General features: G+C 31.2%; 2 protein-coding genes across 2 annotated transcripts; both read left to right on the forward strand.

Annotated features, from left to right (window-relative positions):
- The first annotated feature begins 4,992 nt into the window (after positions 1–4,992).
- Positions 4,993–6,138, forward strand: LOC126735892 (adult-specific cuticular protein ACP-20-like). Its single transcript, XM_050439999.1, has 3 exons — positions 4,993–5,157; positions 5,468–5,674; positions 5,734–6,138. The coding sequence occupies exons 1-3, from the start codon at positions 5,149–5,151 to the stop codon at positions 5,968–5,970; spliced, it is 453 nt and encodes a 150-aa protein (XP_050295956.1). The 5' UTR covers positions 4,993–5,148; the 3' UTR covers positions 5,971–6,138.
- A 6,978-nt stretch (positions 6,139–13,116) lies between these two features.
- On the forward strand, positions 13,117–14,079 carry LOC126735911 (adult-specific cuticular protein ACP-20-like). The gene is made up of 3 exons (XM_050440035.1): positions 13,117–13,218; positions 13,598–13,681; positions 13,736–14,079. Exons 1-3 carry the CDS (start codon positions 13,210–13,212, stop codon positions 13,970–13,972), a joined length of 330 nt encoding a protein of 109 aa, XP_050295992.1. The 5' UTR covers positions 13,117–13,209; the 3' UTR covers positions 13,973–14,079.
- The last annotated feature ends 5,140 nt before the right edge of the window (positions 14,080–19,219 follow it).

Consider the following 19,219-nt stretch of genomic DNA (forward strand, 5'->3'; position numbering starts at 1 on the left):
GTTACTACCATAATGAGTCTCTTTTTTTGGAAATTTCCTTATATGCTCATCTATTTTTAAAATGGCGGCGTCGGGTAAAGCATTGCCACGTTTAATGTGTTGACATTGTCTGTCAGTTGGCCTATCGCCATTTAATAGAAGCGAAGTTAAACAAAAAACTGCTTTTACTGACAAAGCATACAAACTAAGAAATGCTTTTTTGCATTCCTGGATACGTTCTTTTCCATGTAGTAAAATGTATGCCCGACGAAAAATCTGTAAAGCATCTTTTTACAGTGCCGCTTTCGAACGATGCAGTTACGCGCCAAATTGAGGATATCGCAGCAAACATAAACACAAAATTGCTTCGGCGTTCTTGCTTAGGCTCTTGATTCCTTGATTTTCGTCTCTTGACTTCTTTAGTATTAATAGGACCCATTAAAAAAGTGTCTTGTTCATTCTTTGGTTTTCCAGAATAAAGAAATACAAAAATGAATTTGTTTTCCTCTTCAAAAAATTTCTCTGTGCATTTAAACTTGCAGCTAAAAAAAACACAAAAATTACAAATCTATAATAAATTATATTATTATTATTATCAGAATTATATTATATTATTATTATAATATTATTAAAATATAGAAATATTACGTTAAATATTTGCGTCATTGAAATCTATGTAAAAAGATATGTATTTTTACTTTTATATTACCTATATAAATAACTTAAAAATAAATTAAAAAAAATACATTACAAAAACGATAACAAAAATTTCGTCTTCAAATGGCCACCCTGTATATACCGGGTGGTGCATCGAAAACGAAACAGAGCCAATTACGGGCAGTCAATTAACTTTTTAGAAGAACGCTCGGACCCGTCGATTTTATTTTCGAAGGTAACACTTAATAATCACAAAATCACTTTCCCATTTACAACCCCATAAGCGGGGGTGGCACTACCCGTAAAATCTTAAATGGGAAGGGGGCTCGAGTGATACCTCATTGGAAAGGTCTTTCAATTCTCTTTACAAGGCTACTTGGTTTGACGCAATTTAAGTAAGTACTTTTAAAAATGTTCGCATTTAAACCTTAAAAGGTAATTTTCAATATTTTTACTTTATCATAGACTACTAAAGGTACTTTTAAGAAAAACAATGCCAGGTAGTAGGACAAAACCATCAAGTATTATTAAATTATGAGACAAAAAATGAGATAGCTCTATCATATTACAGAATATATTGACTTTAAGTCTAGTCATTCAAAAAATTATCGCAAAAATAGATTTAAAAAGAATTTGCTTAAGTGTTAGCTTATAATAAATGTTCAAAATGGCCACCTCCATTCTCCATACAATAAACAAGATTTTGCTTAAAGCGTTGTCGCACGTTCTGCAATACTTCAGGCGTGATTTGAAGAAACTCATTTACAATTCTGCCTTGTAAATCTTCTAACGAAGTGGGTTCAGTCTCATAAACTTTGCTTTTTAAGTGACCCCAAAGAAAAAAGTCTAGAGGTGATAAATCCGGCGATCGTGAAGGCCATTCAATAGCACCTCTTCTTCCAATCCATCGTCCTGGAACCGTCCGATCCAAATATTCTCGCACGAATAACATATAATGTGGTGGGGCACCATCCTGCTAAAACATTAATCTATTCTCATCGAATCTGTCATTTTGAGTTTCAATGATAGCTGTCAATGCTGGATCAATGGTCTGTTGTAATAGCTCTAAGTACTTTTCACCTGTCAGATTTCCAGGTAAAAAAATGCACCAACTAAATTATCACCAAAGATACCAGCCCAGACATTTAACTTTTGTGTAGGTATTGGGTGTGTACCTCACGATACACTCTAGGATTATTGTCAGACCAATATCGGCAGTTATGACGATTGACCAAGCCATTCAAGAAAAAAGAGCTTTCATCAGAGAAATACGTATTAAACACAAAATTTGGGTCATTAATAATTCGTTCACTCATAATTTCACTAAATTGTGATCGCCGATCGAAATCATCTTCATTCAGCTCTTGCACAAGATGTATTTTGTTTGGATGAAACTTATGAGCTTTTAGAGTTTTTTGGCTAATACGTCGACTAATACCTGTGACAGTTTCCAATTGACAGGTACTTAATGTAGGATCTACATTAATATGCCCTAGTACAGCCACTTCCATACCTGCATTCCTTACAGGATTTTCAATATTGCGTTTGCGATTCGCCACTGATCCAGTTTCTCGAAATTTGGAAACAAGCCCCAATACATACTTTCGCTGCACCTTGCTGTTTTCATGTCGCTCATTAAATAATTCGGCCGTTCTATTAGCACATTGATTATTTCCGAAAAATAATTCAATTATTTCAACTCTTTCTGCCGTTGTATGCATCATTTTTATTTTTAAAAATAGGTATTACCTAAAAAAAACAAAGTCCTGCGAAATTGAGAATAATTTAATTTTTAGTTTTGGTCAACAATTTTACAAATATTTGTAAAATTTTTTGGCTGACCCGTTCTCTAGTTCATCCGTATTATTCTAATGATATTTATTACCTGTGGTAAATAAATTAATATTAATACCAACGTGGTTTGTGATTGCGATAGTGAACTAAAGCAAATTCTTTTTAAATGTATTTTTGCGATAATTTTTTAAATATCTAGACTTAAGGTCAAAATATTCTGTAATATGATAGAGCTATCTCATTTTTTTTCTCATAATTTCATAATACTTGATGGTTTTGTCCTGCTTCTTGGCATTGTTTTTCTTAAAAGAACCTTTAGTAGTCTATGATAAAGTAAAAATATTAAAAATTACCTTTTAAGGATTAAATGCGAAAATTTTAAAAAGTACTTACTTAAATTGCGCCAAACCAGTACCCTTGTAAAGAGAATTAAAAGGCGTTTCCAGTGAGGTATCACTCGACCCCCCTTCCCATTTAAGATTTTAGAAATAGTGCCACCCCCGCTTAGAGGATTGTAGGTGGGAAAGTGATTTTGTGATTATTAAGTGTCCCCCTCGAAAATAAAATCGACGGGTCCGAGCGTTTTTTTTAAAAGTCAATGGACTGCCCGTAATTGGCTCTGTTTCGTTTTCGATGCGCCACCCGGTATATAAATATGTATATATGTATGTAGTGCCAAGTAAAGCGTAGCTACGTACCTGCAATCTGGTCCTGTCTATCGAGCTGGTTTTGTAACGCCTTTTTGACTAACATAACTTTTACCAAGTAATCGGGATTTTATTCGTATATTATTTTTGTATTTTTCACAGTTTCGTACCCCCTTTTTTCGTTTCGGTTGTAATTCACTACTTCCCCCATAGGTATTAGACATTGTGCTAATAAATAAAGTTAAATAAAATATTTTTTGTTTATATTTACAAAATGGCAACTGTTAATAGAGCACACACTCACGCACATGTGCCGTCAACTAAATCAATAAACATCAAACCCAAAAATGGATGAGAGAATGAGAGATCGACGGAAACCCCTTTACCATTCATAGCGATGCTAGCGCCACGAGAATTACTGTATAAAAGTAACAAGTTTCGGAAAAATTCCCTTTATACAGTTAATCAAAATTTCATCCTATGATATTTTTCCTATCGCGAGCAGGAGAAGTTTCCTTTATAGACTAGGTGATCCGTTGACATTAATTCTACAATATCTGTATGTTAGTTTAATTTCGTCCAAATATGGACTTGTTCCCTTATGCAAAAATCGTCTGTTTTTAATTAATACCTATTATATTTAATTTCGTACAAATATCTTCAAAATATTAAATTCAATCTATTTACTTCTTATTAATAATAAACGTAAAAAAATCTCTATTGTTTGTCCAAATGTTTTGTGTACAGGGTGTCCTTAATACTGTCCTAAATACTATCCCTAATACTATCCTTAACTGCAATATGCCAGGTGTTCTATTTGCGATATGTAACTATTGCTATTTTCAAAATTATACGAAATACAAGGGCGGCTAAATTTAAAAAAAAGTTGCCTTTTACAGCATTGTAAAATTTTACAAAATTGCCACTCTTATATTATTTTAGCGTTTATAAGTATTTCTAAATAACGACCAAGAAGATAAACATTTAGTAAATAATTTACAATTTAAAAAAAATCAGGCGCGTATTAAGAAAAAGTTTCTGATGATGCTTCCTAATAAGTCAAACGTTATCTGTATCTCATAGGTTTCCCTATGAAATACATTATTTTAAAGGGAATAAAAAATGCTTTTAAAATAAGCTATAAAAATGCAAGTCCTAAATCTTAATATGGCGCCAATAATGAAACAAAGTTAATTATGGTCACAAGAATATGAAACATAACCACACCATTTTTAAATCATCTAGTTTTAGACATTTTAATAGGCTTTAAATTTTCGCAATTTTGCCTCAATTTAACCAACTTTATATCATTTTCAGTTTCCGGAATTCCAATGGTCACAATTCGGAATAACCTATACATTTTCTATAATATCCTTAAAAACATAAAATTCTCTATTTATTTTTTGGTTGCCCATTGAAAAAACATTCTTTTGATCTAGTATAGATTTTTTAAGGTATAATTAAAGGAATCAAAGGAATGTTCATATTTGAAAATTTCTATAAGGATATTTGCTACGCTAATTTTTATTATTCTAGGGAGAGTTTAGAAAAAATTAGCATGAAATCTTTTTTTTTATACTTAATAACTTAATGAGTGAATTTTGAATCTCTTCAACATTAAAAGAAATTATATAATTTTTTTAGTATTTTAAATTTGATGCATGTATATTAGTCATTTTTTCACACAAACCAGACATTAGGTATTATTTTTTTCATATTGACATTTAAAATAAATAATTAGCCAATACCATTTACACAAACAAGCACAAATACATACATTTACAAATTTTCAACTAATTTAATATCACGACGACTTTCAAATCAAATTTAAATATTAAAATCAGATGATTTTTTGCATTTATTTTTTTTCTCATAATGGGTATTTAGAGTAGCATATTTTCCGTTTACAGACTTTCGTATAATTATGAATACATTTAGGCATTTTTTGCAAATTAGTGTACAAATGACCCTATTTTAGTAGAGTTATATAAGACCGAGTTATCTAAGGCAAACGTATCAGTAACACTGCGTGAACTTACAATCACTCATACGCATTAGTTTAAATATTAATATGTTGAAGGTAAGTAGGACGGAAGTTTAATTAGGCCCTTTCATTATATTATTTTCTAATTAATATTTTATTGTTACTAAAATATATTTTTTATGTTTTTTTTAAATAAAAAATATTGAAATTTATATAAGGTATATTAATCTAAGATAATAAAAAAAAAGGATCAAAGTAACATTTGATAAACATGTAAAAAATTTCGGGTGATTTTGATATTAAAAAATTAAACCAAAGGATATAAATAAATCCTCATAATATATTTAAATAAACTTATTACAAAATAAATATAAAACAGATAAATAATTAGGATATTCCTCCTTAGTTTGTCGTCATTTCTGCCCTGGTGGCATGTGCTAGTGCCGCTATCTCCTTCAGCTCTGGAGGTCTTGGAGGTGGTCTTGGTGGACTCGGGGGAGGTCTTGGAGGTGGTCTTGGAGGACTCGGCGGAGGTGGTCATATAGGTCTTAGCTTAAGTGGCGGCGGTGGAGGTGGAGACTATGGACACGGATATAAAGACATTGACTATTACGTAAGTATTTACCATGAAATAAATATAGACAATGTGCTATGTTTGTTCTTTCATTCTAGACAAATCCTCACTACGAATTTAAATACGCTGTACATGACCCAAAACACCATGACGTCCACGAGCAAAAAGAAGAAAGGTATGGTGACAAGGTCAAAGGTGAATATTCCCTTCATGAACCCGATGGTACCATCAGAGTGGTGAAGTATGAAGCCGATAAGCATAACGGTTTTAATGCTATAGTAGAGAGAAAGGGGCACGCACAACACCCTCAACACTACAAGACTTATCACGATTAGATGAATTATTTGTTAAATATTTTTAATTGCGTTTTAGCGATTTATATTTGTTAATTTGTTTTAGCTTAGCTTATTATTTTGTACGGCTGTTTTGCTTTTTTTATATGAATTTGTTGTCATCCCCACTAAATTAGTTAAGGTTCTAAATAAAGAAGTATTACTACAGTTTTTATATTGTTATTTTTTTACAGGTTAATTCTCTTCTTGCAATAGGAAGAAAAAATAGTAAAATATAATGTAAAGCTTCTATAGTTCATTTAGCTTTAAGTTTTAAAATTTTAAGGCAGTTTTATGCAGGTAGATTGTTGAAAATTTCTATGGCAGTATTCGCTCAGTAATAATTTTGATATATTCATAGTTTAGTTCAATTAAACCCAAAGACCTAATTATAGAATGTAAAAGACATATATAAATAAGACTTCAGCTTTCAGCTATCAAATTAATTTAAAAAATCATTTACTTAGCTTTTTACAAAGTTACTCCAAAAAGGATAACACTTTGACAGCTATGAGTTTTTTAAATAAGAATGTTTAAAGAACATTAAAATTATAATAAAAAGTAAATCATATCCAATTAAGTTATGTATTTACATATTTTAAATTATTGTAATTTAACTAATACATTGTAAAGAGATTTAATTAGAAACCATAATATTAACTAATTTATCTTCTTGTAATAGTACTAAAGGGTTTATTATTAAAAAAAATATATATACAGGGTATTTTTTAGTTGTGACACAATTTATGGGCGTATTTTCTGAACGAAATGAAGTAAAAAAGTTCTCAAGAATAATGTCGTAAATGTTTTGGATTTTACACTTACTTATTACTACAGTTTTTATATTGTTATTATTTTACAGGTTAATCCTCTTCTTATAATAGGAAGAAAAAATGGAAAAATATAAAGTAGAGTGTCTACAGGGTGTTTCACAACTTATCTGAAAAATTTTAACCACATATGCGCTGTTGCGAAACAAGTTGATTTCTCAAAAAAAATTTAATAAAAGTCCTTCAGATATCGAGATAATAAAATAATACAGTTTAACAGTTCACTTACTTATAAAAGCTGTTCAAAATTGTTTCCATTGATTATAATGCAGGCTTGGGCATGTTTAATCCAATTTTGACGCACTAATTCAAATACACCTTCTTCCTGCTGTTCCTCAACTGTCAAATTATCGGCAGCCACTGTGATTCGGTCACGCAATTCTTCAATATTCTGAACTGGAGTACGGTATACCTCGTTTTTCAAGTGTCCCCATAAAAAGAAGTCCAGAGGATTTAGGTCGGGAGATCGTGGAGGCCATGCAATTGGTCCACCTCTTCCGATCCAGCGTATCTGGTGTACATGATTTAAAAAATCATGAATTTCTAAACGAAAATACGGAGGTGCTGCATCGTGCATAAACCACATCCGTGCTTGGACCGCCAATGGCACATTTACAAGAAGGACCGGCAAATCATTCCGAAGAAATTCCAAATACTGGTGACCATCCATCCGATCTGGTAATATGAACGGTCCAATTAGACGTTCATCGACAATACCTCCCACACGTTTAAAGACAAACGATGTTGGAAATTGTCTGGACCATTGCGTAAGGATTCTCAAAGGACCAAACGTGTGTATTATGAAGATTGGTTATACCATTACGAGTAAAAATAGCTTCATCGGTGGCCAAAATATCAGCTGTAAAACGCGCATTTCGAGCATTTCTACTCACAAAACGTTAGTCTTATGGGATAGTCTGTAGGTAGCAACGCCTGGACTCTCTGGACGTGATAAAGGTACAGTTGGGCCTCATCTAATATACGCCACGCTGTTGCATGTGACACTTCTGGGACCTGTTGGGCTAACCTCCTTGTGCTTATTCCTGGATTTTCTTCCACAATATCCAAAATTTCTTCTTCGGCATTTAAAACGCGTTGTGGGCGAACCCGATCCCCATCTACTCCACGTCTGGGGTGCAAATCTTCAATCGCACGTGCACGTCAAACAATTAAACTATTGTAAATGTTTCGTGATGTGGTATGTGCTTATTCGGAAATCGGTGTGCATACAAACGAGACGCCGCTAGCGAATTTTGCCTTGCTTCTCCGTACGCTACAACAATGTCCACTAACTCCTCATTAGTGTACACATGTGCCATTTTTATTAATAAATAACTAAAAATTAAACTAGCAAAATAAATTCACAAAAATTGACCGTACTTCATTCAGATCACCCATGATAGAGATTAAACCTTATTTACACGTTCTTATCGGTATGAAAACGCAAAAAATTCCTGGTATTTTGTTTTCGAAAGTTGTTTGGTACAACATTCGCTATAATAAATTATTAATGCGCATTCTAGTATCACGACGATGAACGCAAAATACAGATATTTATTTTTCAATTTTTTATTGAAACTCATGTTTATAACTTAATTTCTGTAGGACTTTTATTACATTTTTTTTTTGAGAAATCAACTTGTTTCGTAACAGCGCATATGTGGTTAAAATTTTTCGGTTAGTTCATTTGGCTTTAAGTTTTAAGATTTTAAGGCAGTTTTTTTCAGGACGTAGATTGTTTAAAATTTCTATGGCAAAACTGAAAATTAATATTTTAATAATAAGAGAGTTCTCTAGAAAATTTTGAATATTAAATAAAAAAAAAAAAACTTTAAAACAAAGTTTTTTAGTTAAATTTTAGTCAATTATAATTAAGAATATATGGTCAAAAATAAAGTAACTCTTTTGGTGCTTTTAAGTTCTCATAATTTTTCTTACTATCCACATAGGAGAAATGGGTTGCAATATAATCTTAGAAATTTCAGTGTCCAAAATGAGCAATAATTTTAAAAAAAAATCAAACTTATAGCAAAAAGTTCATCAGATCAATTAAAATTATATAAACTTTTTAATTCGTAAGTTCTTGATTTTTATACCTTTAGGTTGTCTTTAAGAAAACTTATTTGTTGCCTTCTTTTTTCTGTTAGTAATTATTTTGGTATATTCATATTTTGGTTCAATTAAACCCAAAGACCGAATTATAGAATGTAAAAGACATATATAAATAAGACTTCAGCTTTCAGCTATCAAATTAGTTTAAAAAAATATATATTAATGCAACTTTTTAAAAATTCATTTACTTAGATTTTTACAAGGTTATTTCAAAAAGGATAATACTTTGATCGGACCGCTATGAGTTTTTTAAATAAGAGTGTTTGAAGAACTTTAAAATTATAATAAAAAGTAAATCATATCCACTTAAGTTATGCAACTACATTTTTTAATTTATTGCTATTTAAGTTGAAGATATTTGTTTAGAAACCTAAATTTATTTTCTTGTAATAGCACTAGAGAGTTTAGTATTTAAAAAAATATATATGCAGGGTATTTTTAGTTGTGACACAATTCATGGTCGTATTTTCTGAACGAAATGAAGTAAAGAACTTCTCAAGAATAATGTCCTAACGTTTTAGATTTTAAACTTCGGGCTGGTAATGTTGCATGAAAAAAACATATTCTTTTCGATAAATTAGATACCCTGCAGATTTTTTTTGAAAATTGATACACAGTTTCTAAGTATCCATGCCGTTTTTTCTATATACAAATAAAATTTTTATATTGTCTATGTCCGTTTTTACGGGCTTCGAAAAAAAATTTTTTTTTTGAAAAAAGGGGTACGCTGTTGGTTTTTCATGTAATAAAAAGCATGTTTTGTCTCATGTAAATCACTTGAGGAGTTACGTGCATATAGAGACGCGTGCATAACCTGATATATCCGCTTTCAGAAAATTTTCAGGAAACACGTAAAACACCCTAGTATGTATTTATATTTAAAAATATTAATATTTTAAGAAAATAGCTTTAATTAAGCGGAGTTGACCAATTTATTAATATAAAAAGAATTAAAAAAAAAAATTAACAATTGGTCATTATCAGCAACAAAAGTTTGTATACCGGGTGGTGCGTCGCCGAGCGGAATATAAGAAATCCCATGTAAATTTTAAGGGGGTCAATTATTGGCTTCCCTGTACATTTTACAGATAAAATGTAAGATACCTTTTTGAAGAGACCAATCCGGCAAACGCTCGTGCAAAGTTTCAAAAAAATTTAATAAGCGAATCTTGAATTATTCAATTAAATTTAATTGCAAAATTACCAAATTTTCGGTTAATAGATGTCTTATAAACTTAAAACACTATAATAATAATAATAATAATAATAATAATAATAATACGTTTTTTTTCAAAATTACAAAATTTAAATACAAAATACTTATTCTACCTTACGTACAAGTACAAGGAAGAAATAAACGATTAGTACTGTAACTGCTCTATTTAGAAGCTTGTTGGTACTTTTTCTTTAGGGATATATATAGTCCAATTTGGGTTTAAAGGTCAATATCGGGTTTTTCTTGTCAAGTCCGAGAAAATATTCCATCAATGGTATTTCAATACATCACTCATAATTTATTTGTATCTGTCCATATTCAATTATTCTTATTGCCGGTTTTAAGACAACATTAAAAATAAGGACAACCACATCTTGCACAACACATACAATAAGAAAAGACAACACTATTTAAATTCAAATACTCACAGTAGCACATAGGAATCAACAAAAGAAGAACATGGGAATTATCAAATGTTTAATAAAAGTTATCGCTCTGTTATTACAAAAATAATAAGGACAAGCTACAAGTTATTCACCAAACGATGAAATATAGCCGCATCTGTTTGTTCAATCCATTGCCTTACATAAACTTTAAACGTTGCTGTAGACATTTTTTCCTACATGGGTCTTGGTATAATATTATATACTAAAAGAACACTTTTATTTGACTGGTCTTACAGGAGTTAAAAGCGCGTGGAATCACAACTCAACGTCCAAACAACAACTACTAGAATAAATAATAAAAAGTAAAATAGAATAGGAACAACTTGTTTATTTGAATATATCCGCTTTTGTTATCAAAATGTGGATATATCCGGTTTTGCTCCAAATGTCGAAGTTTACTTAACGTGTTCGGTTTTGCTTCCAAACAAATATATGAACCTATAGAAATGATAACAAAAAACCAAAAACCGTCAAAAAACGATTTTTGGTGAAAAGTGGATATATCCACACTCCTCACTTGTTCGGAAGTAAGGAATATTATTGTACAAGTAGATCGAGGAACAGAATTTTTAATCAATAATATAATTCTACAAAAACTATTAATTTTCACATACAAAGACAGTATTAATTGGTTTTTTTATTTGATAATTTTAATAACTTAGTGCACATAGGAGCAAGAAAGATTTACTTATAAGCTTCTTAATTCATATAAAACATTAAATGTTTAAAAAATTCCATTATAAATCTGCCTAATTTAAAATATGTTTCGTGACTTTCTACCCTCTGGAGGGTGTAGTGATACTATTTTAGGTGTGTTTTTGAATATATTGTTTCTTCTAGTTATGTACTAAGATATGCTTTATTAATTTGGTTAGGTGACGCCTTCTTTTTTTAATTTTTTATTCTAGAAATGTAATATATGTGTGTACGTATGTACAACACATAAATGTATTGTAATGTTACGAGTGTGCCGTTGTTTTTAACCCTTTATGGACATTTTGTGATAATATAATTTTTCTCCTCACAATGGTTTAACAACTGAGACGGGTCGGGATTTTTGAAATAAAGATTGTGAAGTAAACAGGACCCTTCGCCTATTATTTTGCCTTTCAATTATCTATTTGTTTATATTTCTTCTAAACATTGTTTATCGTGTGGTATGTTTTAACTGTAGTGGTAGTTTATTCAATATTTTGAGTCTATGTATATATAAATGATCGTTGGCCTTTAGTTTTAGATATTATTAGGGGAGCAGTTTAATTAAATTATGTGTAGCTTGAATTGTTAATTTATTTTTGGTAACGCAAATTAGTGTGTTTTTATAGTTATCATTATTGTAACATCTTAGTATAGTAAAGTAGTTTATCTGTACCATATTATATAGGCAATTTATAGCTGGTTTTAAGGATTCTTTTACGTACTATTTTAAGGATTTTATTATGTTCCCATATGCCCCACCCCAACGAATAATGCCATATGATAAAACGGACTGTACGAATTCATACTACACCATTTTTATTGTATGAATGTTTACTATTGTTGTGATTTAACTTAAACGAATATGATATAGATCTTAGCATTTTTGTACACGATTAATTATGCTTAATACACTTTTGACTATGATTGGGTCATTTTTAAACTTAGGATTAATGGTTATTTGGGTATATGATGGGAAGCCGGTAACGTAGATAGAGAATGAAACATACACTGTTTTTTCTGTGTTAATAGCTAATAGATTTTTGTCTAACCAGTGTATAATTTTTATGTCATTGTTTCTGTTTTATTTCACCTCTCATATATCACTCTTTATGTGGTAAATAGTATCATCTGCAAATTACTAAATTTTGCCCTTTAGATCAAGTTTTAGTGGGTCGTTTATGTAGATTATGAATAATATTGAAGCGATAACAGTACTGTTGGAAGCCCAAGGTTTAAACATTTTTTATTCAACGTACGTTCTCTGGTCTAAATAGCTTTTTATTAATTTAATTATTAAATATTTTTAGCTATCGCAAAAGCTTTCCATGACACATAGTATCGAAAGCCTTTTCTAAGTCTATAAATAGAGCAGCACCCTTTATAGATGTGTCATTTGATTGATATATCTTCTCTATTAAATTAAATAAGACAAAAAGTTTTTTACAAGTTTTTAAAATAATTATTGGTCGCTGCCATAGGTACTTTATTTTGGACATAGGTTTCTTGTTTTAAGTTTTTCCTGCATTGTCACTTTTGGCAGGATAAAAGCTTCGTTCACGAGTTGATATAATATTAGGATCATTTATATAAGTGTTTTTATTAAAAATATGCAAAAAAGCAATTAGTTAATAAATTTATTATATATAAAATTGCATAAATAAACCATATATTTTTAAGTAATATTAGTGTCAAATACCAGTGCTTTCGCCTGTAATGTAAAGCAGCTTTGTTGGCATAAATAATTTCGATTTTTCATATTATTATGGGCAGCCTTAATGAGATTAAATTAAATATATATTCATATGCCTACTCCAAAATATTATAAGTTAAGCAGTGATAGTAAGTTTGCGCTAATATAAAAGCCGACAACAAGTTGGTTTAATCAATATCACACTTAGTTTGAGAATAGTTCATTTGTGTTAAGCAAATATTTTTAAGTATGATGAAGGTAATTAGTAACAAATTAATAATTAGAAATTTGTGTTTACCAAGCTGTATAATGTAGTTAAAATTAAAAAATAACGAAAACAGCAAAAACGTGCATAATATGCATTTGAGTTATGCTCATCTGTTGTATTGTATTTTATAAGTCTTGTTTTGAAAAATTCTAGATAAGATCTATTAACTATTTAAATCTAATTAAAAAATTTGTAGAAAATTTTTGGATATTATAAATGAGTCATTTGAAAACGAATATTTAAATACTATAATTTTTGTAAAATATGTTTTAATTCTTTAGGTCTTTTAATTACTTAATTTTGTGAGAAGTCATTAACAAATAAAAATTTTTTTTTAAATTATTATTTATTATATCATTTCTATTTCAGCTTATGGTTCTTTTGTCAGTAGTATGTGCTGTTGTAATGGCACAAGATGGTCACCATCATGAATATAAAGATATTGATTACTACGTAAGTTTTAATAGTTAATAGTAGTAAGTTTTAAAGTAACAATATCATTTTCAGACTAACCCCCACTACCAATTTAAATACCATGTGCATGACCCCAAGCATCACGACGTGCATGAGCAAAAAGAAGAGAGGTATGGAGACAAAGTAAAAGGCGAATACTCCCTCCATGATCCCGATGGTACTATCAGAATAGTAAAATATGAAGCTGACAAGCATAATGGCTTTAATGCTCATGTTGAAAGGAAGGGACATGCTGTACATCCTCAACACTACAAAACATGGCACCATTAGGCAAAATATCTTAGACATTTTATAGTAAAATTGGTTATTTTGGAAATTGTTTCAAAATCTTAGTGTAATATATATATAATAAAAATAAAGCAAATAAAAATTAAAAAGCGTTAATTTATTAAAATTATTATATTTGACCAGTGCCTGTACTTCTTATAGCACCAGTTAATCTACCGTACATAAAAATTGACCAAAAAGTAACAAAAAATAATTAAGAATAAGCCAAACAATTTGGACATGAGATAAACATTTTATCTAAATTCACAATATTTATTCACATTCTATATAATTTCTTACACTTATACCCAATATACATAGAATCTTTATCGTTTCCACCATGCTCAATGCTATCACAACCTGAAAATCCTACTCTATGATAATTTCTTTTCATGCATCAAAGCTTCTACTTAATAGGACATAGCATAATACTCACTTCTAAAAACCAATAAGAAAAAAACATTTCTATACATTTTGTATCTGACACCATTCGATTGGTTTTCTATGGCATTTGTAAGGAATTGATTTCAATCTGTTTATTGTGGTCTGTGGCTTATCTGTTAAGTCGCTTCGTGGGTAAGATATAAAATACGTTCTTTTTAAAACATTTCTTTATTTAATTTTCTCTTATTCTAATTTATTAAGAGTCTAGAGGAAGTATTGTTTTAAAATCGATTATTTATTAATTAAATTATATACCGACAATCATTACAAAGCTAATTTTAAAATGTAATTTAATTTTAAAATAAGTAAGTACAACAACTTGTCTCGGCAGTGATTAATAAAAAAATTAGATCGGCATTTAAAAGAATTAATATTTATCTTAGCAGTGATTATGACCTTAATTATAAAACATAAATCTTATCAAAGAACCGAATTTGCTAATTTTGCAATTACATTTAATTAAATAATTGAAGATTTGTACAAGGATTTGCCAGATTGGTCTCTTCAAAAAGTTATCTTACATTTTTTTTTGTAAAATGTACAGGGAAGTCAATAATTGACCCCCTTAAAATTTACATGGATTTTCCTATGATCCGCTCGGCGACGCACCACCCGATATATACAGGGTGTTAATTTGAAAACTTCCCACCGCGGATTTATCGAAAACCACTGATTAAAAAAAATGCCGAAATACCTCAAAAGGCTTGTCAAGTGGGACAACTTTCTAACCTAAAATTACTTCACCCTCTGCCCCCAGGGGCATCACCTTAAAAAATTTTAAATGGCAAGGGGTATCGAGTAATAGCTTGTTTAAAATTTCTTTCAAAGTCTTTTATTTTAACGTTTGATTTTTTTAAATCGGTCGATTCGTTTTCGAGAAAATTAGAAAAATCTTTGTTTATCTTAATTTGTTCAGATAGAAAACAAAAACATGAAAATATCAGTTTTTATTTCAATAAGTGTTCAAAATGTTGCCCGTTTTTGGCCAAACAATGATATAGGCGATGTTCAAATTCCTGACGGATATTTTCAAAAACATTTTGTGGGATATCATGGCAGCTGTTGATGATGCGTTGACGAAGTTCATCCAAACTTTCAGGTTGGGGAGTAAACACAATAGACTTTAAATGACCCCATAGAAAAAAGTCTAACGGCGTTATATCAGGAGCTCTAGCAGGCCATTCTATAGGCCCCCTTCGCCCTATTCATTTCTCTGGAAACTCGACGTCTAGCCATTGCTGAATGGGAAGAATATAGTAAAGAGGAGCGCCGTCTTGCTGGAAATATATTTCAGACGACGAGTTTTTTGGCAGGAATTCTAGGTCAGCAAGTTATAAGTCTAATTTTCTTCGAAGAAAATTTAAATGACTTCCAGTTCTTACAAGAAGAACTAATTCTAAATCTAGCTTTTTTATTCCCTGATCCAATAGAAGCTGATATGCCGAATAGAAACATCTGGTTTCAGCAAGATGGTGTGCCCCTTATTTTGCAAGTTCAAAACTATCTGGATCCTTTTTTTTCAGGCAGATGGATTGGCAGGAGAGGTCCTTTTGAATGGCCACCAAGATCGCCCGATTTGACTCCGCTGGGTTTTTTCCTACGGGGATATTTGAAATCCAAAGTTTATGTAACCAAGCTGGCAAATATTGAGGAGTTGAAAACTAGAATAAAAAAAATCAGAGGTGTTTATGAAACATGAATTAAAAAAATAATTTTTTTTTATGAAAATTGTTAAAACAATAAGGTACACAAAGTGACAGTGACATTACATTTCAAACAAAATATGCGGGATTTACCTTCTCGAGGATGACTTGGTGGGACACTTGGATGATCGATTTTCCCCAATGGTTCCTGTGGCTCGGAAGCCTTTTTCTTTTAGGCTACACAAGAGGTTGTAGCTTGTAAAAAAGTTGTGAAAGAAAATAATGTGTCATTCAGGATTTTTTACAGTTTCCAGCATACTTGTTACGACTCTTGTCCCTAGAGGAATCTTGGGCTCTGCTGTTGATTTATTATCCTTGCCACAGTACAAAGCAAAGTTGTACCAATACCCATTATCACTACAAAGCGCCCATAATTTGTATCCAAACCGTATAGGCTTTTCTTTGATAAATTGCCATTAGGCCGTGGTGTCCAAAATATTTTACAATCATCCCATCAATCGATAAAAATGTATGGAAAACTCCGCATTGCTGAAATTTGGTATTTATTGCCCCAAATAATGGCTCTATTTTAAATGACTTGTCGTCTTTGTTATCATTTGCAAAGGATTTGTCAGCAAAGTGAAAACAAGATTTTATTTCTTTGTAGGCATTTCTAGAAAACGCATTTTTCACTAGAGGTACACCCAAATCTTCTCTTTCAGACCAATAACCTCTTTCACTTGGTAAGGCATGATAGCCAGAAAAAATCAAAAACCCGATAAAAATGTTGAGGTCCTCCGAAGTTACAAAAAAAACATGTTTATTTTTCTGTTGGGCGTATCTCATAGTCCCTGTTTGAAGAAGATTATAAAGATCGTCATCAAAAAACTTCTCAAATATTTGTAGTGGTGTTAATTCCTATAATTCCTCTTTTATTTTGTGGAAAGCTTTGGCACAACCTTCTTCTTCAATATTTTCATACATGGGTTCTTCCTTAGTCCATTTTGGTGTCCAGGATTTAGTGCTGCGTGCGACCTTTTTCCTTTTTATGAAACTTGACAGCGGTAGATCATCTTCCGATTCCCAATCATTTTGTTCTTTTACCTGTATCTCCACAACCCCTGGGATAGCCTGGACATCAACCGCCCCTAAGTCACCATCGTCGATATCGTCTACGTCCGTCAATTCATCCACCTCGGGAGGTAATAGCGCAATATCAGCATCTATTTAGTTAGAATAGAGATATTCCACCGCATCGTCTAAGTTCTTAAAACTATGTCTATTCATTTCTTGCCAGTCTGAAAATAATTTAAAAAAATATGTAATAACCCAGTGTCCTCATTTGAGGACACAGAGATTTAGGTTAGGTTTTCGGCTACAAAAATTCAACTAGAAATATCATAATATTTTTACAATATTTCTACATCTCTTTAGTTGTATAACACACTAAAGAAAGCATCTTACCTCTACTACTAAAGGAAATATGACCTATGGGCCTATAGCAGGTCTTTCTAGTCAAAATTTTTAAGAAACAACGTGATTTTCGCCGGACAAGTAAACACAAACACTAGTAAATACCACCTGCAAAATATTGCGCAGGCATTGCTCTAATGGGTTAAGCCGGGCTCAAACGACTCGTATACTTGACGAATATGCAAATAATTGAATATTTGGCAAGTATACGAGTAAGCAGGTAACTATAATTCACACGCCTTGGTAATTGAAGAAATATCAGAGCCAAGGTTACTCGTCAATTTTCAGTTAAAAGTACAAAACGAGCGGGTTTAATTCGTCTGCAGTCATCATGGAAAGTGATACTGACAAAGTTGTTGCTTGTGCTGCGTATGTAGTAATAAGTGGTGCTTATTTAAAATTACAACAAAAAAATAAGAGGCGATGGTGGATGGTGTCTTTAAATAAAAGTAAAAACAGGTACAAAAATAACTTACTTCTTTATACTTTAAAATAATGAAACTCTACTATGTGTTTTTTTAGATACAACGCTTCTGACATGTTGCAAGATTTAATCCGCGAACCTTCTGGACAGTTTGAAAATTTTTGTAGGATGTCCGCAGATGACTTCAACTTTTTTTAAATAAAATTGGTCCACTGATAAAGATACGAATATGAGAAAAGCAATCCCCATCCAAGAAAGATTTGCTGTTGCTCTAGCTTCTGGATAAAGTTTCAAAAGCCTTTCCTATCTCTTCAAGTTCTCAGCACAAACAGTTTCAACGTACGTATTTGACGTATATAATGCTTTGATAACTGTTCTACAGGATGAGATAAAGTTAAGTAATTTTTTTTCGTAATAATTATAAACTATTTTGTTACAAAAAAAAACTATATGAATATTTAAATCTTTAATGTCAAACGACAGAGAAAATCTTCAATTTAAATCAAATAAGTAAGATTATTAGGGTTATCGTTATCATACTGAGTCTGATAAGATTATGTCGGAGCTGGTAACAACCCTGTTGATTGTGTGGTACACTGTTTGGTTTCTGTATGTATTCCTCCTAGTGAAGATGGCTGAGGATCATAAGATCATTGCTGGTGAAGTTGGTTGTGAGAATAAAGTTAACTGTAAACCAGAATTCGGTCTGGTCACTGACATAAGCATTTGATCCTGAAGTGGCTGAGAATAGATGGTTGGTGAAGGTGATTGTGAAGTATAACTTAGAGGGGATGATTGTGGAGGGGATATCATGTAATATGACTGTTGACGTAACTGGTTAATTTTGGCCGGAAATAAAATATTGTCAATATCATGCATGATAGTGACGCGTGTAAATTCATCGAAGCCATCCAACTTCTCAGCTACTAGTTGTCCAAACAGCAGACACTGATTTGGTTTTGACTTCTTAGCATTACTGACATTTTTCATAAATTTGTATGCCTCATCCATACGTTGCTCTACTATATCCAAGGGCCTCTTCTTTGAATTTTTGCCTTTAAATGGTTCCTTGAAGGTTTCCTTCTGCAAACGCTCCTTCTCATCAATAAAAAATGGGGCATTTTCTTGAGTTTCTGAATGAACTTGACTTTGTTCATTAGAAGATTCAGCTTCCTCATAATCATTCGTTGAGTTTTCTTCATTTTCAGTAGTAATAACAATTGCCTCTATTTCCTGAAAAAAAATATATATTTAAAATTAATATGT

Source organism: Anthonomus grandis, chromosome 1 (genome assembly GCF_022605725.1).
Source record: "Anthonomus grandis grandis chromosome 1, icAntGran1.3, whole genome shotgun sequence".
NCBI lineage: Eukaryota > Metazoa > Arthropoda > Insecta > Coleoptera > Curculionidae > Anthonomus > Anthonomus grandis.

Coding starts and splice junctions, on each gene's coding strand:
- LOC126735892 (XM_050439999.1), top strand. Junction 5,675..5,733: donor ATAAAGACATTGACTATTAC/GTAAGTATTTAC, acceptor CTTTCATTCTAG/ACAAATCCTCACTACGAATT.
- LOC126735911 (XM_050440035.1), top strand. Junction 13,682..13,735: donor ATAAAGATATTGATTACTAC/GTAAGTTTTAAT, acceptor TATCATTTTCAG/ACTAACCCCCACTACCAATT.